Below are 25,000 nucleotides of genomic sequence, written 5' to 3'. Positions count from 1 at the left end.
AGATTGAAAAAAGCAAATCAGGCAATGGCTAGGTTAAGTAAATTTTGGAAATCAAAATGTCTGAAATTAAATATAAAAATCAGACTATATATCAGTTTAGCGAGATCGGCGTTACTGTATGGATATGAGTTGTGGTATGACAAGGAAACAATTTCCAACAGATTTTGTAGATGTGAGAACAATGCCCTCAGAAGAATATTGGGAATTAAATGGTAGGACAGGAGTAGAAATGAAACTATAAGATAGATTACTCGAGTGCTATATGTGGATGAGATCATCACGAGGGGTAGATGGAGATGGTTTGGGCATGCTCTTCGCACTCCCCAAGAGAGATTAGTTCACCAAACTTTCAACTGCGCTCCACAAGGCACTAGAAGAGGTGGAAGTTCCATGCCTATATGGCTGAGAACTATGCAGCGAGAAGTAGAGGATTAATGGAGAAGTGTTGAATTAAAAGCTCAAGATAGAGACGACTGGTGAAATCCAACCGAGGCCCTTTGCATCAATACGCGTAGGAGGAGATGATGATGATGATGCTAAATACATAAGATATCAGAGAACACTTAGGGTTTCCAAGCTGATAGTCAGCCATTTCTGTTCTGCCAAGTTTATTTGAAAGGAAAGTCTAGTGAGATCAATAAAGTAAAGACAGCAAGAAGTTATAAATCTGCCTCTTAAATGACATTAGACCTTGAAAACAAGGAAAATGGAGTCATGAAAAAAATACTGAAGTCATGTTAGGTATTCCATTTCTTATCTTCTTAATTCTATAACTTCTAGATTTGACGTTTGATCTAATAGACACTAAAGATGTTTGTGTATTTCTTTTTTGTATATTCTAAGAATTCTTTTGAAGAAAACAGAATAAACCATGATAATTTGAAAATGCCTTTTCCACGCAGACTGAGAGTTCCTGCTGCAACTGCTGAGGAAGAATATTCCATGAAAAATCTTCGCCATACGCAAAGACACCACGGGGATTGAGGGTACCTTCTTTTTGACGTATGGTATCTAGAATTTCAAACATGTAAAGTATGTTGATGCCAGTATTATATTTAGACACCACGGGCATTGAGGGTAACTTCTTTTTGACGTGTGGTATCTAGATTTTCAACATGCATGTAGATGCCAGTACAAGCGTAAAGTATCATATTGAAATTAAATTTTTAATACATAGATGTAGTATAACATTGTATTTAGATTTTCAATACATAGATGTAGTATCATATTGTATTTAGATTTTCAATACATAGATGTAGTACCATATTGTATTTATATTTTTAATACATAGATGTAGTGAAATATTGTATTTATATGTTCAATACATAGATGTAATATAATATTGTATTTAGATTTTCAATTCATAGATGTAGTATAATATTGTATTTAGATTTTCAATTCATAGATGTAGTATTATATTGTATTTAGATTTTCAATTCATAGATGTAGTATAACATTGTATTTAGATTTTCAAAACATAGATGTAGCATAATATTGTATTTAGATTTTCAATTCATAGATGTAGTATCATATTGTATTTATATTTTCAATTCATAGATGTAGTATAATATTGTATTTAAAATTTCAATAAATAGATGTAGTATAATATTGTATTTAGATTTTCAATTCATAGATGTAATATTGTATTTAGATTTTCAATTCATAGATGTAGTATAATATTGTATTTATATTGTCAATTCATAGATGTAGTATAACATTGTATTTAGATTTTCAATTCATAGATGTAGTATAATATTGTATTTAGATTTTCAATACATAGATGTAGTATAACATTGTATTTATATTTTCAATACATAGATGTATTATAACATTGTATTTAGATTTTCAATTCATAGATGTAATATTGTATTTAGATTTTCAATTCATAGATGTAGTATAACATTGTATTTATATTTTCAATACATAGATGTATTATAACATTGTATTTAGATTTTCAATTCATAGATGTAGTATAACATTGTATTTATATTTTCAATACATAGATGTATTATAACATTGTATTTAGATTTTCAATTCATAGATGTAGTATAATATTGTATTTAGATTTTCAATACAGATGTAGTATAACATTGTATTTAGATTTTCAATTCATAGATGTAGTATAATATTGTATTTAGATTTTCAATACATAGATGTAGATTGTCGTATACTGCATGTAGATTTTTAAGCTTTTAGTATTTAGTATGATTTAAATTTTCAATTCAGGTGTAAAGCACAAAATGGTGTATTTTGGTTTTGGAAACAAATGTACAGAACCTGTAAATATGGAGAGATATGAAAATACCTGTAATTTTGTATTGAAAGAAGTATAGCATTTGAACAATTGCTTTGAAAAGCTTATTGCAGTACTGTATTTAGAGATTAGTAAAATATAGTTAATTAACCCAACTTGGCTTGTTGTATGATGTTTAGGTTAACCTCCTGTAAATACTAAAAGAGATTGATCTTTAAAAGTTTATCCTTTCAAATGGTGATTAAATGTATTGAAATGATTTAAAGTATATACTCTACTATAGTATGTCAAATATCTATTATAATTGCTAAACAAACTATGATAATTTACAGTATATTGATAACACAGATATCAGCTTTTCCACCAAAGCAGAAAAAGGCTAATGGGAAAGAAATTGGTTAGTAAACTCAAGATATTACTGTCTACCTCACAGTACTGTATAAAACTATGGCATATTATTATTATTATTACTAGCCAAGCTACAATCCTAGTTGGAAAAGCAAGATGCTATAAGCCCAAGGGCTCCAACAGGGAAAAATAGCCTAGTGAGGAAAGGAAATAAGGAAATAAATAAATGATGAGAATAAATTAACAATATATCATTCTAAAAACAGTAACAGCGTCAAAACAGATATGTCATATATAAACAATAAAAAGACTCATGTCAGCCTGGTCAACATAAAAACGTGAAGCCTTTTGAGTGGATGTATTTCTTTAAAGTGTCAAAATAGGAATCTAGGGTTATTCCTAAATGGGGCATACTTACAAGGATGGCTTTTCAAAATATCCTGATGCTAATGTAGAATTAATTGCTTTCATTAGAATTTGTGCCGGTCCTATATTTGAAGAACATTGCAGACCAGAGGTTTTTTTTTTGGGGGGGGGATGGGGGGGGAATGCATTTATTTTCAACAGTAACATTTGCCAGGATGCTTTTTTTAATGAGTAAATTTCATGCTAAATATGATATATTTATTCGTTTTTAGAACGACGAGCAGATTCATCATCTTTTTTTTTTTTCTTTTGGAATGCATTTATTTTCAACAGTAACATTTGCCAGTTTGTTATTTTAATGTGTAGAGTAAATTTCATGCTAAATATGATATAATTATTCATTTTTAGAATGACGAGCAGATTCATCATCATTTTTTTTAAACAGATGACATTTTTCACACATCGAGTTGTCCCTTAAGGTTGACAGAAATGATCTCATGAACAAAATCACTTTTATTTGAACCCATCAAATGAATAAAAATGTAATATACAAACCAGCTATACATGACTACTTCCCGACTAGGTCACGTGACTTCAGGAGAAATCTCAAGGGCACCGCAGAGGAATCCCTTCTGAGGATCTGGCTGCTATCCTCAGCCAAAAGGAAATGTGGGCCTACATAGTTTTTAATAGAAGGACAGATGCAAGTCACCAATGGTATAATACAATCTTTTTAACAGGAAAATAATTTTCAGTTGACTTGAAGCATATGGTAGATGGTGTGCAGTATGTAAAATAAAAAATTGGAATTAGTAATAAAATAGTAATAAATACAGCACTGTATTGTAGTATACTGTTTAAGTAATATAACCAGTATAGTAGTCTATATCTATACAGTATAGGGATTCACCTTTGTCTTTTTTTAAGTATATTTCATCAATTCTTTTAAGATTTATCAACATCAATTAAGGCAAAACCAAAAGTGAAATCTACAGAGGTTTCAGATTCTATGCTGTAGGTACGAGTAAACTATTTTTGGCCAGGAAAGATGGTTAGCCACTAGACCCCAAAAGGGACCAATGTCTGGGTGCCTTAAACTAAACTCAATTTTTTTTAATGAGGCGCATTTGCACCGACTCGCAGCGGTGCCCTTTTAGCTCGGAAAAGTTTCCTGCTCTCTTATTGGTCAGAATTATCTTGTCCAACCAATCAGCGATCAGGAAACTTTTCCGAGCTAAAAGGGCACCCCTGCAAGTCGGTGCAAATCTGCCTCGCTAAAACAAATTGACTATAGGGTACAAAATGACTTTTTTTATGTATTGGATGAGTACACACCCATTTCAGGTCACAGGTGAGACCATCACGTCATTTGTCGCAAAGGTATGAATCTTTTATCATACATTATGTATATGCATACAAGACATAGGTATTTGCATTTAAATACACAAATATAAAACATTACCATGATATATATATATATATATATATATATATATATATACATATTCAAATAAGCCATATATATTTTTGATATATTAATGTCTGGATTCTCTTAACAACCTCGGGATCACAGACCCAGGCGAAATCTCACAAAGACAAGAGCTTGGCTCCGGCCGGGAATCGAACCCTGGTCGGCAAGCTTATATAGACAGTGACTTAACCCACTTGGCCACGAACAAAGATAAAAGTCAATGACAATTCTACTGTACTTCTACCTGTCGAATTCAGGTATTTTGTACTTAGAATTGAAATCAACCCATCTTCACCATCGTAGCTAATTGGTAGTTTGTTACTTGGCATTCAATTTATGATAAATTTTGCACATTTTTACGTGTTTTTCATATTCAAATAAGCCATATATATTTTTGATATATTAATGTCTGGATTCTCTTAATTGTCTTTGACTTTTATCTTTGTTCGTGGCCAAGTGGGTTAAGTCACTGTCTATATAAGCTTGCCGACCAGGGTTCGATTCCCGGCCGGAGCCAAGCTCTTGTCTTTGTGAGATTTCGCCTGGGTCTGTGATCCCGAGGTTGTTAAGAGAATCCAGACATTAATATATCAAAAATATATATGGCTTATTTGAATATGAAAAACACGTAAAAATGTGCAAAATTTATCATAAATTGAATGCCAAGTAACAAACTACCAATTAGCTACGATGGTGAAGATGGGTTGATTTCAATTCTAAGTACAAAATACCTGAATTCGACAGGTAGAAGTACAGTAGAATTGTCATTGACTTTTATCTTTGTTCGTGGCCAAGTGGGTTAAGTCACTGTCTATATAAGCTTGCCGACCAGGGTTCGATTCCCGGCCGGAGCCAAGCTCTTGTCTTTGTGAGATTTCGCCTGGGTCTGTGATCCCGAGGTTGTTAAGAGAATCCAGACATTAATATATCAAAAATATATATGGCTTATTTGAATATGAAAAACACGTAAAAATGTGCAAAATTTATCATATATATACATATATCTATATATACATATATATATATATATATATATACATTTATATATATATGTATTTATATATTTATGTATATATATACATATATATATATATATATATATATATATATATATATATTTATATATTTATATATATATATAAATATATATATATATATATATATATATATATATATATATATATATATATATATATATATATAAAATATATATATTTATATATATATTTATATATATAAATATATATACTGTATATATATATATATATATATATATATATATATATATATATATATATATATATATATATATATACTGTATAATTAATCTTCTAATAATTACAGTATACAAAAAAAATGAATTGATATACGTTACAATGGGTCTTTATATTTTACAATATAGTTTGTGCTCATTGTTTGACACAAGAAAGCTTATGAAGGTCCTATACATTTTTACCATTACATGTTTTGTTGTTTGGAAAAAAAAAAGTTATTAGGCATGGAAAACCTTTACGAGACGTATGCCCAGCATGTGTGTGTGTGTGTGTGTTTTAACTAGATACAACATTCTCTTCTTTTTTTTTTTTAAGACATACCAAACTAAGATTAGACTGTCAGTTTTCCTCTGATTACTCTAACCAAATGTAATTCGTTTGAATATTGACCGACATAAACTCTGGGAATTTCTTATTTGGATACATTTGACACTTGTGATTAGACACAAAGTAATACGTTCGAATGCTGGCCAACACACACTCTTACCTTAGGAATTACTTATATGCATACATCTATCATTAGGCACTCCACTCTCACTCTATTTGGCCAAGTAGTTAGACATTTATGAACAATTAATACTCTTGCAAACTCAACACTTGTGTTAGGGTTTATTTCATGACTATTTTCATTTCCAAAAATGGAGATTAAGAAAATGCTCATCGTTTAAACATATTCCATTGTCATGCACAAAGACCTCACATTTTTATATAAATGCCACTGTTTTAATATATATATATATCATCACTCTCAGCAAAAACACTAGTACTTACGCATCAACAAAATGTACAGTATTCAGTTTTCATGGTTTCACTTGGAAAATTCGAGCAGAATTTTGACTGAATTTTATAGATCTGTTTTTGGAGGGTCCTCATTGTTTTTATCACAGTTTACACAAGGCCACATTAGAATTTGGAGAAAATATTTGAGTCCAATCTTTTATCTACTGTATTTCTTTCTTGCTGACTTCATGAACACAATAGTAAAGAAAACCTAATGTTTGGCTCTCCCTAGGGGCTAGACGCACCGTCAAAAAGCCTCCGGGCAATCTAAAGAAGAAGAATGTTTGGCTCTAATAGTATTTGCAGTGCTACTGTACGGTTTCTGTCTAGAATGGTTTGGTCCATTGTTTCACGGTAATTTGAATTAATACAGATGGTCCCTTGAATGTCTCCAAGACACTCTACAACTGCGAAGACTGGTTGGACGAGTTCTCTTTGGTGCTGCTGCTGCTTTTAGCTCTGCCTCGGCCCCGGGCTCTGTTGCTTGGGGCAGGGAACTCTGGGAGGAAGCCCTGAGAGCTAACCGCACCGGTGCCGAGGCTGGGCAAGGTCACGCTTGGTCACGGCGGGATTCATTCTCACCTCTGTCAATGTCTAAAGCTGGAGCTGACCCAAGACGTAGCTGCTTCCTGACATGTCGAGCAACGCTCTGGGTCATACTGATTGGAGGAAGAGTGACGCTGGAGGATGGTCGTTGGGGCTGCAATGATGTCAAAGGGGGTATTGATGAGGGAGGTGATGCTTGTGGTGGAGGTAAAGAGAAGGTCGAACTCCTTCGAGTAGGACTTTGAGGGCCTTTAATGCCCCGTGCTCCACCTCCTCCACCGAGTGATCTTTGAAGTCGTGATGGGATTGTATTTGCTCCTCCACCAAGTCTGGCACCTCGCCATGACCCTATTTCACCATCTTCTGATCCAAGGCTCTTTGGCCCTGAGGATTCCAAGGAATCCAACGATCCCACGGATGAACGAGAATTTCTTGAAGGAGGTCGTCCTCCAGTTACGGGCGCCACAGCAGCATTAGACCGATTGTTAGAAGATCGATTAGAGGGTGCCCTACTTCTAACAGTTCGAAGAGCTGTGCTGTACACTCTAAGATCCTTGACCTGAGCTCGAAGACGAGCAACTTCTCCCTTCAGGTCAGAAACTCTTCTCTCTCCTGCTTCCAGTTGCTGCTGGAGTTGCAATTCCCGCCACCTATTCTGCTCATGTTCGTCTTCTCGTAGCTTCTGCTGCTCAGCGAGTTGTGCCTCTAGCTGTTTCACTCGGGAGGTCCTTTCCTCTAAAAGCCTGGTGAGTTCTGCTACCTTTGCTCTCCAGGTGTCTTCGTCAGTTAACGTTACGTGTCGCAGGTGCGCCTCAAATTGCAGATCTGAAAAGAATGATAATTGTGAGTAATTTAGACTTGGTGTAATGTATTTTATTGTTATTCAAACTCTGTAAATTGTATTCCAGTACCGAAGACAAATAATGTATAGAATTCTTCCAAAGTGTAGGTGGAATAAAAAAGATATCTGTATTATTATTATTATTATTATTATTATTATTATTATTATTATTTGCTAAGCTAAACCCCCAGTTGGAAAAGCAGGATGCTCTAAGCCCAGGGGGCTCCAACAGGGAAAATAGCTCAGTGAGGAAAGGAAACAAGGAAAAATAGAATATTTTAAGAACAGTTCAATTCAAACTCATTACAGTACATAGAAATAAAGTGATTAAACAAGCAACATGTAAAATTTGAAAGAAAAAAATCATGATTAGGGTAACTAAAAAATTTCCCATGTTGAAAGTAAATATATGGTATCAGTATAATACAGTTACTCTGTATTAAAACAATTTTAAGGTATGATATAAAAGTAGTGTACATGTATTCAGCAAGTATTATAGTCCATTTCTTTTAGCGAGGCAGATTTGCACCGACTCGCAGCGGTGCCCTTTTAGCTCTGAAAAGTTTGCTGATCGCTGATTGGTTAGAAATATTTTGTCCAACCAATCAGCGATCAGGAAACTTTTTCGTGCTAAAAGGGCACCGCTGAGAGTCTGTGTAAATCTGCCTCGCTAGAAGAAATTGACTATAGATTAAATTTGATGTAACTTAACATGCCACTTTTTTCTCTTATATTCTGCTATTATAAACTGTTGTAGGTAAAGGAAATGGTGTCTGGTATCAGCTCCAATTTCATCAGAATAGATGCTCACCAGAACGTCACCCGGGCTAGCCCAACCGCCCACTGTGGTGCCCAACCATAGCAGCTTAAACTCACGGCCCCGGTCGGGGATCGATCTGCTGCCATGCGAATGCCAGGCGAGCGCATCACCACTGCGATAGCCAGGAGGCTAGTATGTAGTAGGTTGGCCAGGGTGCCAGCCACCTGTTGAGAAACTACCGCTAGAGAGTTACTGGGTCTTTTGACTGGCCAAACAGTACTACAGTGGACCATTCTCTCTAGCTATGGCGCATTTTCCTTTTGACTATACATTCACCAAATAGTCTGGCATATTCTTCACATATACTCCTCTGTCCGCATACACCTGACAACATTGAGATTACCAAACAATTCTTCCTCGCTCAAGGGGTTAACTATAGCAATGTAATTGTTCACTGGCTACTCTCCTCTTGGTAAGGGTAGAAGAGACTCTTTAGTTATGGTAAGCAGCTCTTCTAGGAGAAGGACACTCCAAAATCAAACCATTGTTCTCTGGTCTTGGACAGTGCCATAGCCTCTGTAGCATGGCCTTCCACTGTCTTGGGTAGAGTTCTCTTGCTTAAGGGTACACTTGGCATACCATTCTATCTTATTTCTCTACCTCTTGTTTTTTTTTAAAGTTTATTATAGTTCATGTATGAAATATTTGTTTTAATGCTGTTACTGTTCTTGAAATATTTTATTTTGTGAATTACTTTTCTTGTAGTTTCCTAATATGGGTTATAGCTTAGTAGGTAATAATAATAATAATAATAATAATAATAATAATAATAATAATAATAATAATAATAATAATAATAATAATAATAATTTTGAAATATGGCAATGATTGTGTGAATTATTTTTAGCACAATTTGGATGAGTCCTATAATGTATTGTATAATGAATAAACCAAACTGAAGTTACATTAATAGAGATACCTTGAACAATTACACAATGTAATAAACAATCTTGTCTGTTTTAAATTATATACATTACTAACGTCATCAATTTATGATTTAATTTACTGGCAATATTGTATTTAATTTAAAGAAAAGACAAATACAAGTGTTTACAAAGTTTGTCCTGTGATGGAGTGAATGCGTTCTGTGTGTACTAAAGGATAAAAATTTATATATTTGATATACTTACGATAAAAAAATGACTTATTTAACAAAATAAAAGTTTTTTAAAATTATGAATAAAAAACTGAATGACAAATTATATATTTAGATTTTATTGTACTAAGTTTTTATTGTAATTTCTAATTATTATTTCGATGTTAACGGTTCTGACGAAAACGGTAAGGTACTGTCCCACTGTCTGTCTGGTGATTCTCGTTGACTACTTGACGTTTTAACTTCAAAGTGTTAAGAACGTGAAAAAAACGATTAATAATTGAACTATTTAGGTGTTGAGAGTGATTAGAAATATTCTTCAAAAGAGAAGAAGTGAGACATTTCATCTCCAAGTTAAGATCAAGTGATAACCCAGGTTAAACATTCGAAGTGGTTGTTGAGACGGCGAATTTCTCGGAGACGTCTCTGACATTTGTTTTATTCTGTTCAGCGAAAATTCATATATTAGATATTTTTTTTGGAAAACAGCAGCAAAGTTTGAATCGTCACAGTTCCATGGTAAGTTAAAACATCAACGCTAACTTTAGTCACGAATCCTGTTATTGTCCTAGCACCAATTACCTATATAACCTCGACTATTTCTTAGGTTAGGTTAGGTTTGAATTTTATCCACATACAGATTAGATGATTAAAACCTAACCTAACCTAACCCCCCCAAAGTACTGGAAAGTACCGTGGATAATTCTGCGTAGTTCTGGAAAAAGCCCTTGACATTTCGGATGGATTCTCTGTATTATATTACTGTATTACAGGGCAATGTAACCTACAGAAAAAACTACTTCTTCTTATTTAAAAAATTACGCTTTCCGTAAATGACACTCGTTCCCGTCGCAAATGAATAGTTTCAGAAATATATATATATATATATATATATATATATATATATATATATATATATATATATATATATATATATATATATATGGAAAATTTACAGTTTCATCCATTATGGGAAATCTATTATAATAATATATTTCCCGAGTAAAGCAAGTCTTTTGTAGTATTTCTGTAAAATATTATTTGTCGCAAATACCTAGTTCTTTATATATCGACGATCAAACTCACGCTACTCATGTCTTACTCCCAGATTTTTTCTAAGTCTGTTGTTATTGTTGACTGTGTCTTGTATTTGCTTAAATGAGCCCTGTAACCACTATAATCCGCAGACAAACTAGTCCACTATAAAGTCTTACACGTTTGGCCAATCACAGCGCCTATCCACTATGACGTCATACATGTTTGGCCAATCACAGCGCGACAATACAACAGCGCCACAATACATCTTTCCCATGCATTTCATTTCGTTCTTAGAAATGGAGGCAGTAGCAAGCACGTCATCTCATGTTGCACAAGAAGTTGAAATTCCATCTTCTTGTCCTGACTGTTTCCTAACTTGCAATGAATTTGTTGTAAGTTATTCGGGGATTATTGAAAACCTAGTGGATTTGTGCCAGAGAGACAATTTAATTTTACAAAATCAAAATTGGCCTGCATGTCAAGGAACCTTCCCAACGGCTTCACGTTTTCCTCAAAGCAGCAACACATCTTGATGAACCAACAGTTTAAGGTAAGCTTCATTAATTTATAGAGTATATTATGATGGTGATAGTATAACGATGTATGCAGCAGTACCATCCCTTTGGATTTGGTTTGATGGATGTGTTAGGTAGTGGCTGTAAGGGGGGGGTGGCCTCGCAGGGGTAGGCCTAGGTAGGGGTACAGGGCCCTAGGTTAGGTGGTTGTATTAGGTTCGGTAGTGTCCCAAAATTCACTGTGGCCTTAAGGGGGGGTCGCAGGGGGGGCGGAGCCCCCCCCCCCCCCCCCCCCCCCGGTAGGGCTAGATAGGGGTATAGGGGGAGGGGTGGTGGAAGGATAAGTATTCATTTATTGCAAATATCATTTGACGCCCCCCCCCCCCACCCAAAACCCCGGTTCCCACCTGGTGTCCCCCATAATTGTTGGGATGAAGTAGGGTCTTTCTGCATTCTAGAACAACTTAGTAAATCTCCAAATCGGATGGTTTGCGGTCAAAATAAACGTTAAATTCGTTGGAACTACACTATTTCTGATGCAACAAATATATTTTTATTCCAGTTTCCCCATAATGGATGAAACTAAATTTACCATATATATATATATATATATATATATATATATATATATATATATATATATATCCTACGATACAGTAAAACTTTACCGGATTCACTAAGTTAGGTTAAGTTGTGTAAGGTTAGGTTTTGTTGCGTTGCTTTGGTTTGCATGTGAAATACCCCCAGCCGTAATAGCGTCTGAAGGAGGGTATTTTCTGTACCATTTTCCAAAAGGCTTAGGGCCTCTATATTGGTATTTTAGGTAAAATTATAGTTACGGACAGAATAAAATTTTTTAACAAAAATTTTTTCCTGTAGTAAATAATGTATTTTCATTGAATTTGACCTTCATTTCAATAGCAAAGAAACCGAAACCCAATAGACTGTTCAAGAACGGAGATATTTTCTAGAAATCTAATGGATTTTGCTCTGCCATATGCTCGGTTTCCTCGCTTATAAAGAAAAACACCAAGCTCCTTTGTACTGGAAAGCAGTACATGGTGAGCTGCGTACCCTAACCTCATTGATTATTATTTCTTAGGTAAGTTTTCATTTGAAGTGAAAATAATTGTCATTTTCAAAGAAAATGGACTTTTTTTTATTGGAAGACCTGATTTTTAGTTGAAAAGCTTTTTCCGTCCGTAATTATAATAAAACCGCATTTTATACTGTGTGTTAGACTTGGTATAGATGTCTAAGGTAATTTTAGATTACTAGTCTATATTCTTGCTCACAGTTATTTAATATTTATAGGCTATCTATAGCAACAAGTAAGCTTAAGAAAGGTTAAGATACTTGTTATAGAATACTTATTTTTCAATATTTAACTTAGCCGGTGATTATATAAGCTGCAGCTCTGCTGCTCGACAGAAAACTCTACGTTAAAAATCCGCCAGCGATCGCTATGCAGGTAGGGGGTGTACTTCAACAGCGCCATGTGTCGTGCAGGTACTCAGTACTCATTGTAAACAAAGAACTCAATTTTCTCTCTGTCGTGCCACCGGCAAGACCTACTAATTCGCTGTTGCTAACTGGATTGGTTTTCACAACTATTTGGTGAAGTACACGTTTCTGGTTTTGAGCTTTCGCTTTGCAGGCTTTCTCTTCAATAAATCCTTGCATTCTTTTTTTTTGATATCGGATTATTTGTTGATGACTTTGGATAGTTTTTGAATTCCCCTTTGACCAATTCAAAATGGCTGACCTTTCTCAAGTCCCTAAATTCAGGAAGTGTAATGCTAGGGACTGTTCAAGGCGTCTTCCGAAGGCCTCTATCGATCCTCACACCGTTTGTTCCAATTGTCGGGATAAAACCTGTCAATTGGAAGATCGATGTGAGGAATGCGTTGGGCTTTCGGAATTCGATTTTATCGAATTCCAGAAATATACACGTAGGCTAGAGAGAGACAGAGTCAGGAGAAGTTCATCTCGCTCCGTTGAATTTTCCTCTCCTCATGCCCCACAACCTATTCCTTCCCCTGTAGTGGTTGCTCCTAATCCCCCTTCTGGCACTCAAGAACCTTCGATGGCAGATATGATGCGTGCCATCCAAGCTCTGGGTGAGAGAGTCGAGTCCTTGGCTAGTGACCGTAACCAGCTCATGGCGGACGTCAAGGAGCTGAAGTGTAAGAGTGCAGTGGGTAGTGATAAAGTGAGTGATAGTGTTGTGGATAGTGTTGCGCTTGAGGGTTCGTCTGTTCGTGCCTGTCGTCCTCCTAGTCCGGGACCTCTTGCAAGCTCCCAAGTCCAGGGGAGAAGCAATGTCGTACGACCAAAGGGTTCGAGAGGCTTTAATCAGCGAACAGACGTTCCCTCCGTGGTTTCGGGCGTATCTACCCAAGATCGCCCCACCCACACAGAGACGAGAGAGCCCATTTATTCCTCGTCTGCGGAAGAGGTTTCTCGTAAGAAACCATGGACCAAGGTCTCGCGACCTCTTAAGCGCAAGTCGGTCCCTTCCGCGCAAGTCCAACGGCCCAGTTGTAGCCACTGGGTCAGTTCGGACTCGCTGCAGTCTTCCGGTGACTGCTCACCTCCTAAGAGAGGCAAAGCGGTACCGCCTCAGGCAGTCACACCGTCTGTCGCCGCACCTGCTCCTGTAGACCCTAAGTGGTCTTTGCTGCAGACCATGCAGTATCAGTTAACGTCTCTGATGCAGGACTTTCGTGCGGAGAAGGTTGATGCTGCACCAACCTCTTGCCTACAACCAACCACGGTTGTGCGTCCCGTGGACGCTGAGGCGACCTTCTTCCGCACTCCAGCTGAGAGAGTCCCGCCACCCATGCGTTCCAGTGTACCCTGCCAGCCGCATGTTGACGTTCAGCGACGCACGGAACCTTTCGTTGACGTTCGCGAGGTACAACAACCGTCAAAGTTGTTTTGTTTTGACGCGGTGCGTCAACCTCCGCAACCCAGTGTGGTTGCCTCTGCTCGCCCACATCAGACTAGACAGTCTGGAGTAGACGCTGTGCGTCCCCGCGCTGCTATGGTTGTTGCCAGCTCACAGACTGGGCAACAGTTCCATGACGTTGCGTCCGGTTCAGTCACGCGTGCACCCGTGCGACCGGACTCAGCTGACCAGCCGATTCCTACTCCTTTGCCGCTTCCTCCTCAATTCTCGGATGATGGACTCTCTGATGATGACGATGCGGCACACGTTGATGAACCACATTCAGACCTTGACGAAGCCAAGACCAAGCAACCCTCTTTGGACTTTAGAAAAGTTCTTGCTCTGTTCAAAGAGATGTATCCGGACCAGTTTGTGTCTGTGGCTCCACGCTCTCCTCCGTCAGAGTTTGCTTTAGGTACGCAGTCATCCTCGCCTGCCTTTACGAAACTCGTCCTCGCACGCTCGTCCAAGAGAGCTTTACGAGTTTTAGGAGATTGGATGCAGTCCAAAAAGAGTCTAGGGAAGACAGTCTTTACGTTTCCCCCTGCTAAACTCTCTTCCAGATCGAGCGTCTGGTATGCCACGGGAGAAGTTCTCGGCTTGGGAGTTCCTGCCTCTGCCCAGGGCGACTTCTCAAGTCTTGTAGACTCTCCCCGCAGGCTAGCCATGAGACGCTCTAAGATATGCTGGTCACCTTCGGACCTAGACCATCTGTTGAAAGGAGTATTTAGAGCCTTCGAGGTCTTCAACTTTTTGGACTGGTGTCTGGGAGCTTTGAGCAGGAAGATCTCCCCTGCTGACAAGGAATCTTCCTTGCTCATAATGTCCTGCATGGACAAGGCCATACGTGACGGATCTAGTGAGCTTGCTGCTTCGTTCGTATCCGGGGTCCTCAAGAAACGTGAGAACCTTTGCTCTTTCCTGTCAGCTGGAGTGACACCGTGTCAAAGATCAGAACTTCTGTTTGCTCCTCTCTCAAAGTGCCTTTTTCCAGAGGACTTGATTAAGGAGATTGCTGCTTCTTTGATTCAGAAGGACACCCGTGACCTGGTTGCGTCCTCTGCCCGCAAAGCCACCCCTTTGCCTACCTTGTCAAGACCCAGGATGGACACTCCAGCGTCCAGATTTATTCCGCCCTTTCGTGGCAGAGCCTCCAGCAGAGGAGGTGCTCGTGCCGAAGGGAGACGTGGGAAGAAGAAAGGAACCAAGTCCTTTAAAGGCAGAGTCTGACTGCCACCTTCTTCAGACAGCAGTGGGAGCCAGACTCAAGAACTTCTGGCAGACCTGGGAGAAGAGAGGCGCAGATGCACAATCTGTGAAGTTGCTCAGAGAGGGGTACAAGATCCCGTTTGTACGAAAACCCCCTCTAGCAACGTCTCCCATCGATCTCTCTCCCAGGTACAGAGAGGAAGACAAGAGACGAGCATTGAAGCAGGAGGTGTCTCTCTTGCTAGAAAAGGGAGCGGTAGTCAAAGTCCTGGACCATCAATCCCCGGGCTTCTACAACCGTCTCTTCTTAGTGGTAAAGAAGACAGGAGGGTGGAGGCCGGTGCTAGACGTCAGTGCGCTGAATGTCTTTGTCACAAAGCAGACGTTCGCCATGGAGACCACAAAGTCCGTTCTAGCAGCGGTCAGAAAGGAAGACTGGATGGTCTCTTTAGACCTAAGGGACGCCTACTTTCACGTCCCCATCCACCCAGACTCCCAACCTTTTCTGAGATTCGTTTACGAAAAGGTTGTCTACCAGTTTCAAGCTCTGTGCTTTGGCCTAAGCACAGCTCCTCTTGTGTTTACGAGGCTGATGAGGAATATAGCCAAATTCCTTCATTTAGCAGACATCAGAGCCTCCCTCTATTTGGACGACTGGCTTCTAAGAGCTTCTTCCAGTCGTCGCTGTCTGAAGGATCTAAAGTGGACTCTAGATCTGACCAAGGAATTGGGTCTCCTGGTCAATATGGAAAAGTCTCAACTGGTCCCATCCCAAACTATTGTGTATTTAGGGATGGAGATTCACAGTCAAGCTTTTCGGGCTTTTCCGTCGGCCCCCAGAACAAGTCAAGCCCAGTTATGCATCCAGAACATGCTGAAGAAGGAACGATGTTCAGTCAGGCAGTGGATGAGTCTGATAGGGACACTATCATCCCTGGAACAGTTCGTTTCGTTAGGAAGACTACACCTCCGTCCCCTTCAATATCACCTAGCTGTTTACTGGAAAAAGGACAAGACGCTAGAAGCGGTCTCGTTCCCCATTTCCGAGAAGATGAAGTCTTCCCTGACTTGGTGGAAGGACAGTATCAGCCTCAGAGAGGGTCTGCCCCTGGCTGTTCAGACTCCCAACCACGTTCTCTTCTCGGACGCATCGGACACGGGCTGGGGCGCGACATTAGACGGTCGGGAATGCTCGGGAACTTGGAACTCGAGTCAAAGAACGTTACATATCAACTGCAAGGAGCTACTGGCAGTTCATCTGGCCTTGAAAAGCTTCAAGTCTCTCCTTCAAGGCAAAGTGGTGGAGGTGAACTCGGACAACACCACGGCTTTGGCGTACATCTCCAAGCAAGGAGGGACCCACTCTATGACGTTGTACGAGATCGCAAGGGACCTCCTCACCTGGTCAAAAGATCTAAACATTTCTCTAGTAACGAGGTTCATCCAAGGCAACTTGAATGTCATGGCAGATTGCCTCAGTTGGAAGGGACAAATCATTCCAACAGAATGGACCCTACACAAGGATGTGTGCAAGAGACTGTGGGCCACATGGGGCCAGCCTACCATAGATCTCTTCGCAACCTCGATGACCAAGAGGCTCCCAATATATTGCTCACCAATCCCGGACCCAGCAGCAGTTCATATAGATGCCTTTCTACTGGATTGGTCACATCTAGACCTATATGCATTCCCCCCGTTCAAGATTGTCAACAAGGTACTGCAGAAGTTCGCCTCTCACGAAGGGACAAGGTTGACGTTTGTTGCTCCCCTCTGGCCCGCGAGAGAATGGTTCACCGAGGTACTTCGATGGCTAGTGGACGTTCCCAGAACTCTTCCTCTAAGGGTGGACCTTCTACGTCAGCCACACGTAAAGAAGGTACACCAAGGCCTCCACGCTCTTCGTCTGACTGCCTTCAGACTATCGAAAGACTCTCGAGAGCTAGAGGCTTTTCGAAGGAGGCAGCCAGGGCGATTGCTAGAGCAAGGAGGACATCCACTCTTAGAGTCTACCAGTCGAAGTGGGAAGTCTTCCGAAACTGGTGCAAGTCAGTATCAGTATCCTCGACCAGTACCTCTGTAACTCAAATAGCTGACTTCCTTTTATACCTGAGGAAAGAAAGATCTCTTTCAGCTCCCACTATCAAGGGTTACAGAAGCATGTTGGCATCAGTCTTCCGTCACAGAGGCTTAGATCTTTCCAACAACAAAGATCTACAGGACCTCCTTAAGTCTTTTGAGACCACGAAGGAGCGTCGTTTGGCTACACCTGGTTGGAATTTAGACGTGGTACTAAGATTCCTTATGTCAGAAAGGTTCGAGCCACTACAATCAGCCTCCTTTAAAGATCTCACTTTAAAGACACTTTTCCTGGTTTGCTTAGCCACAGCTAAAAGAGTCAGTGAGATTCACGCCTTCAGCAGGAACATCGGATTTTCATCTGAAACGGCTACATGTTCTTTACAGCTTGGTTTTCTAGCCAAAAACGAGCTACCTTCTCGTCCTTGGCCGAAATCGTTCGATATTCCAAGCCTATCAAATATGGTTGGAAATGAACTAGAAAGAGTCTTATGCCCTGTTAGAGCTCTTAAGTTCTATTTAAGACGAACTAAACCTTTACGAGGACAGTCAGAAGCTTTATGGTGTTCTGTTAAGAAACCATCTTTGCCTATGTCAAAGAATGCCTTATCCTATTTTATCAGACTGTTAATACGAGAAGCTCATTCCCATCTGAGTGAGGAAGACCAAGCTTTGCTGAAGGTAAGGACACATGAAGTTAGAGCTGTCGCAACTTCAGTGGCCTTTAAACAAAATAGATCTCTGCGAAGTATGATGGACGCAACCTATTGGAGAAGCAAGTCAGTGTTCGCGTCTTTTTATCTTAAAGATGTCCAGTCTCTTTACGAGAACTGCTACACCCTGGGACCATTCGTAGCAGCGAGTGCAGTAGTGGGTGAGGGCTCAACCACTACATTCCCCTAATTCCATAACCTTTTTTAATCTTTCTCTTGAAATGTTTTTATTGTTGTTTTTGGGTTGTCCGGAAGGCTAAGAAGCCTTTCGCATCCTGGTTGATTTGGCGGGTGGTCAAATTCTTTTCTTGAGAAGCGCCTAGATTAGAGGTTTTGATGAGGTCCTTTAGTATGGGTTGCAACCCTTGATACTTCAGCTCCTAGGGGTCGCTCAGCATCCTAAGAGGATCGCGAGGCTCCGTAAGGAAGACGTACTTAAAAAGGCAGAGTAATTGTTCAAGTCGACTTCCTTACCAGGTACTTATTTATTTTATGTTTGTTATTTTGATAACTGCTAAAATGAAATAAAATATCCTTAGCTCATAATAATGTAAACATTTATTGCTGGTCTCTACCCACCCCCCTGGGTGTGAATCAGCTTATATAATCACCGGCTAAGTTAAATATTGAAAAATGTTATTTTTATAATAAAATAAATTTTTGAATATACTTACCCGGTGATTATATATTAAAGGACCCTCCCTTCCTCCCCAATAGAGACGCAGTGGACCGAGGAGAAAATTGAGTTCTTTGTTTACAATGAGTACTGAGTACCTGCACGACAGATGGCGCTGTTGAAGTACACCCCCTACCTGCATAGCGATCGCTGGCGGATTTTTAACGTAGAGTTTTCTGTCGAGCAGCAGAGCTGCAGCTTATATAATCACCGGGTAAGTATATTCAAAAATTTATTTTATTATAAAAATAACATTTTGTGATATACTGTACTCCTGAATTGTCTTAGCCTACTTTTTGTTGTTTTAAGGTATGATAGTAAGTACAGTATATGGCAATAGCAAAAATGAGTGTGTTACTTTATTATTACATTGCAAGCTAGGTTGAGATAGGTCGCAGGTATATAAAGAAAGAAAGATTATCTCTGCCTATTGAATTTTAGAATAGTTACTGTTATCACTCGGCTATCGCGGGTGTTATATTTCATGCTCCCAGCGTAAGCTAATAAACTGCGAAGTAGATGTATACAAAATCTTCAATATATTTTTTCATTAATTATATGATTTTCAGATTTTTTTTTATTTTTACAAATCAAGCTATTACAAGCCCAAAATTATGAAATATGGAACTTATACTGCCCCCAGAAACTGTCGATATAAAGAGGAATTTGTAGTACAGATTTACATGTATATTTATAAATCCCTGATATATGGAGGGAGCAATAGCTTAGGTGGTTGTGGTAGCCTATTGGAAACATCCCTGCCTAGCGATCTGCCGGACTGGGATGCGAGTCCCGCTCGGGCTCGATAGTTTCTTGTGTCTGCAACCTTGCCATCCTTGTGAGCTAAGGATTGTGTGTTTTGGAAAGCCTCTATCTCTAGCTCTTAAGTTATCAGCAGCCACTGCCTGGCCCTCCCTGATCCTAGCTTGGGTGGAGAGGGGCTTGGGTGCTGATCATGTACAGTATATATATGGTCAGTCTCTAGGGCGTTGTCACTGTTCCGTGTCCTGGCCATTCATGAGCAATCTTTAAACATTTAAACCGCGATATGAAGTGGGATTACTGCAATTCTACTGAGAAAAAGACCAGAATTTTATTCATTACAACCCATATGAGTATTGAAAATCATGTACATTCTATTATTGTTTGATTACTGTATATGACATCAAAGTATGGTATCTTATGGTATCTTTAGCGTGCCTAAAGTAAGCGTTCTGTATCGAGCTGTAGGAACTACTAAACTTTCCTTAAGTCTTTTTGTCAGCCTCATGTGACGAGGCTGGGTGTTCGAGTCACTCCGGGGTCACCAATGTGACGGGGCGAGAGATGGTTGTGACTCAGTTGCTCACCAATGTGACGTGCCGAGAGAAGGTTGTGACTCAGTTGCTTTCATGCTGCCTTTTGAGTCACAACCTTCTCACGGCCCGTCACACTCAGCTGCCTTGCTGTTACCTCCCTACAACCGCATCAGTATTTTATCCTCCCATGAGTATCTGTCTGTGCTACTTTTTCCATATAGCATTCACCTTTTGAAGCTTCCTTTCAGCTGTTAACTTTGATGTCAATCCAGGCTCTCTTCCCACTTTGCTTTGCAGCTTTTTCATCTTTGTCATGCGTCAGGGGTTTGATTTAACTGTGGTTATTGTATAATTACTTTTCTTTTTGGTATTTTTCTTTTATTATGGGAATACTGTATTTCTTTCTGAAGGTGATTTATTTTAGAACAAATTTTGTGCATTCAGCCTTTTTTTTTTTGGTTTGGCAAATAGCTTAATTTGATATGTTTTGAAATTTATTACAATAACACCTCACAGAGGTTGGTAAATAGTTTGTATTTTTTAAATCAGATTAAATAGGGGCAATACAAAATTCCAAATTGTGTTGCTGTGTATATTGAGTTGCAAACATGCACATAATGCTGATTACATGCCTTCTTGATATGCATGAAGCAAAATTATTTTGTGCTGTGATTAACACATAAGTACACTAATGTTTAATGTTGATATTGCCCATTATAAATGTACATTCCTATAAAGAAGATTAAGGATTTATTAGAATAATTGGCAATTCACAATCTCTGGGCTATGGGTGTAAGCTCCTCATACTGTACTGCTTGAATAATTGGCAGCTCACAATCTCCAGGGTATGGGTGTAAGTCCCTCATACAGAACTCCTGGATAGATTTCATGGGCAAAATTATAACATTATTGTCACAGTGAGTTAGAAACAGGATTATGGAGGGTGTTACCGCAGGTCTACATGCCGAGTGTGGGGCAGCTATTGCCTGGGCTCCTTTAACCCTGCGTTAGCAGAGTAGGGGGTATGGGAACTGATTGTATGTGGTCTTTTAATATATTTTGCTATATTTCACTCTTATCTGTAGCCCCTACCAATCATAAGTAATGTTTAAATGCCAATACTAGCATTAAGAAAATAGTTTGATAAGTATATAAGCAAAGGGATGTGTATCCTTAAGCAAATAAACTTAACCCTGAAATAGTGGAAGAACTAAGTACAAGAAAGAGGCTATGGAAAAGCCCAAGTTTGGAGAACACAGGTTGTATGGATACAATCAGGTATCAGGCACCCAAATGTATTGTCTAACAAGCTTTAACAGATACAATTAATGTCACAGAACTCATGCATTTTATCTGATTTATATTTTTGTATAGAATGTACATTATTTTTCTTTCAATTTCAAAAGAAAGCCTGTGACCTTAACTAGATAGATCCAAGGAGTGATATAAAAATTGTGTTTTTAACCTGGTGAAGAGGATGAACTGTCTATTGGACAATACCACGTGACACAGTATATTTAGAATTTTGTTTCTTATTGAATCGTTCATGAAATTGGATTATATATTTGCTCTTTGGAAGCCGGAATTAGATGTCTGATGTTCTAAAAATTGAACCTGAATGCTGTAAAATTGCACTTCTTGGGATAAAACCACTTAGTATTAGGGTTAGTTAAATCTAATCCATCTGCTAAATTCTTTCATTGAAAGGACATTTCACGTACCTTGAGCTATGATTAAAGGCTTGCTTGTATTAATTGGGAAGGGTTTATTCTTGCAAACGTTTTCTCTCGTGTTGGCAATCAGACTTCTTAATAGAGTAAGGGTCAAAAGTGATGTGTGCCGTACTTCATTGTAAGATACTGTATGCACAGGGAAAGTATTGTAATTTCACGATACTGCATGCACAAGGGAAGTATTGTAATTTCACGATACTGTATGCACAAGGGAAGTATTGTAATTTCACGATACTGTATGCACAAGGGAAGTATTGTAATTTCACGATACTGCATGCACAAGGGAAGTATTGTAATTTCACGATACTGTATGCACAAGGGAAGTATTGTAATTTCACGATACTGTATGCACAGGGAAAGTATTGTAATTTCACGATACTGTATGCACAGGGAAAGTATTGTAATTTCACGATACTGCATGCACAAGGGAAGTATTGTAATTTCACGATACTGTATGCACAAGGGAAGTATTGTAATTTCACGATACTGTATGCACAGGGAAAGTATTGTAATTTCACGATACTGCATGCACAAGGGAAGTATTGTAATTTCACGATACTGTATGCACAAGGGAAGTATTGTAATTTCACGATACTGTATGCACAGGGAAAGTATTGTAATTTCACGATACTGCATGCACAAGGGAAGTATTGTAATTTCACGATACTGTATGCACAAGGGAAGTATTGTAATTTCACGATACTGTATGCACAGGGAAAGTATTGTAATTTCACGATACTGTATGCACAGGGAAAGTATTGTAATTTCACGATACTGCATGCACAAGGGAAGTATTGTAATTTCACGATACTGCATGCACAAGGGAAGTATTGTAATTTCACGATACTGCATGCACAAGGGAAGTATTGTAATTTCACGATACTGCATGCACAAGGGAAGTATTGTAATTTCACGATACTGCATGCACAAGGGAAGTATTGTAATTTCACGATACTGCATGCACAAGGGAAGTATTGTAATTTCACGATACTGCATGCACAAGGGAAGTATTGTAATTTCACGATACTGTATGCACAAGGGAAGTATTGTAATTTCACGATACTGCATGCACAAGGGAAGTATTGTAATTTCACGATACTGCATGCACAAGGGAAGTATTGTAATTTCACGATACTGTATGCACAAGGGAAGTATTGTAATTTCACGATACTGCATGCACAAGGGAAGTATTGTAATTTCACGATACTGCATGCACAAAGGAAGTATTGTAATTTCACGATACTGTATGCACAAGGGAAGTATTGTAATTTCACGATACTGCCTACACAAGGGAAGTATTGTAATTTCACGATACTGCATGCACAAGGGAAGTATTGTAAATTCTCGAGAAAAACTTTTCGTTATTGGTCTTGTAGGTAGTAGGTTGGCCAGGGCACCAGCCACCCGTGGGGATACTACTGCTAGAGAGATATCGGGTGCTCTGACTGGCCAGACAATACTACATCGGATCCCCCTCTGGTTACGGCACATTTTTCCTTTGCCTACACATACACAGAGTAGTATGGCTTATTCTTTCCACATTCATCTCTATCCTCATAGGCCTACACCTGACAACACTGAGATTACCAAACAATTCTTCTTCCCTCAAGGGGTTATACTTTTTGCACTGTAATTGCTCAGGGGCTACTTTCCTCTTGGTAAGGGTGGAAAAGGCTCTTTAGCTATGGCTATGGTAAGCAGCTCTTCTAGGAGAAGGACACTCTAAAATCAAACCGTAGTTCTCTAGTCTTGGGTAGTACCGTAGCCTCAGTACCGTGGCCTTCCACTGTCTTGGATTAGAGTTTTTCTAGCTCGAGGGTGCAGTCGGGCACGCTGTTCTATTACATTTCTCTTCCTCTTGTTTTGTTTTAAGTTTTTGTTGATTATATATGAAATATCTATCTAATGTACTGAGGCTACTGTTCTTAGAATATTTTATTATGATTTTTAGTACCACTCTTGTATTTTATTTATTTCCTTGTTTCCTTTCCTCACTAGACTATTTTTTTTCCGCTTGGAGCCCATGGGCTTTTAGCATCTTGCTTTTTCCAACTAGGGTTATAGCTTAGCTAGTAGTAATAATAATAAGAACGAGTGGACGGAACTTTAGAAGTTCAAACTTGTAAATGCTCTTCTATTGAACATATTTGCACGTCTCGTTTCATAGCTATATTTAACTAGTATATTTACGCTGTTGCTGATATCGTTCATTTTATATCTATTTTTATATTTCCCATTCATAGTTTATTCATTATATCTCTATCCATTTTACACTGCCCGGACTGCTTTTTTTGTTGTTATGGTTGTAGCTTGGCTAATGCGTCTGGTTTTTTAATTTTCTTGTGCTTGTGGCCTCTCCTTGATAATCCCAGTATTATCGCATATAGTTAGGTTGTTGTTTGTTTATTTTATTAAAATTTGTCTCTTGGAATGAAACTGGTATTGAACATCGTTGTCATAGCATAGTTGGGTAATGAGACCTGCTATGATAGGGGTCATATTACTGTAAATATGACTGAAACGTCAGATAGTGCAACATTAGTTAACTCGGCTGATATACAAACAAAATAATGGAGAAGATAAGTCATTTCGCAACTTAAAAGTAGAGTATATTACATTCATTACGCAAGCCAGATATATAACCAAATTATTACTGTAGGCGCAAGGCTGATGAAGTCGAAAACGTGAACATAATACAGTACTGTAGAATACAACAGAATACAATAGACCCTTGAAGTTGAGGTGCGTTCTCTGAAACTCGCCCGCTAACGATAACGGTATTTATAGATCGATAAGGACAAGAGAGGCAAGGCTGGTGTAAATGGCAGCTAAGGTGACTTCGTGGCAAAATACAGTTTTATTTTTGTTTTTTGTTGAGTTACGAGCCGTGTGACCTTCGCACAGTTAATGATTGGGGTTTACTGAAGGACATTTTTTTTTCTAGATGTGGATTATGAATCGTCTTTATTTTTTATTTTTTGGTGGCTGGTGCACTG

General features: G+C 38.6%; 2 protein-coding genes and 1 long non-coding RNA gene across 4 annotated transcripts in view; 2 read left to right on the top strand and 1 right to left on the bottom strand.

The window, feature by feature from the left end:
- Nucleotides 1–1,144, top strand: part of LOC137658375 (protein O-linked-mannose beta-1,2-N-acetylglucosaminyltransferase 1-like) — a 30,457-nt gene extending 29,313 nt beyond the window's left edge. Inside the window, exon 15 of the mRNA XM_068393048.1 lies at nt 903–1,144. Coding sequence (XP_068249149.1) covers nt 903–984 — 82 coding nt within the window. The 3' untranslated portion in view covers nt 985–1,144. The remainder of the gene's footprint in view (nt 1–902) is intronic.
- A 4,837-nt stretch (nt 1,145–5,981) lies between these two features.
- Nucleotides 5,982–25,000, bottom strand: part of LOC137658827 (protein enabled homolog) — a 118,148-nt gene continuing 99,129 nt past the window's right edge. For both annotated transcript variants that reach the window (XM_068393903.1, XM_068393902.1), the window contains one exon: nt 5,982–7,864. In XM_068393903.1, the coding sequence (XP_068250004.1) occupies nt 7,044–7,864 (821 nt within the window). In that variant the 3' untranslated portion in view covers nt 5,982–7,043. The remainder of the gene's footprint in view (nt 7,865–25,000) is intronic.
- The window catches only part of LOC137658828 (uncharacterized), a 142,533-nt gene continuing 127,520 nt past the window's right edge, over nt 9,988–25,000 (top strand). The window contains exon 1 of the long non-coding RNA XR_011047442.1: nt 9,988–10,315. This is a non-coding gene — a long non-coding RNA (uncharacterized lncRNA). The remainder of the gene's footprint in view (nt 10,316–25,000) is intronic.

The sequence above is a fragment of the Palaemon carinicauda genome, chromosome 19 (assembly GCF_036898095.1).
Source record: "Palaemon carinicauda isolate YSFRI2023 chromosome 19, ASM3689809v2, whole genome shotgun sequence".
Classification (NCBI taxonomy): Eukaryota; Metazoa; Arthropoda; class Malacostraca; order Decapoda; family Palaemonidae; genus Palaemon; species Palaemon carinicauda.
Note: the sequence above shows the minus strand (reverse complement) of the source record. Positions and strands in the feature narration are given on the sequence as shown.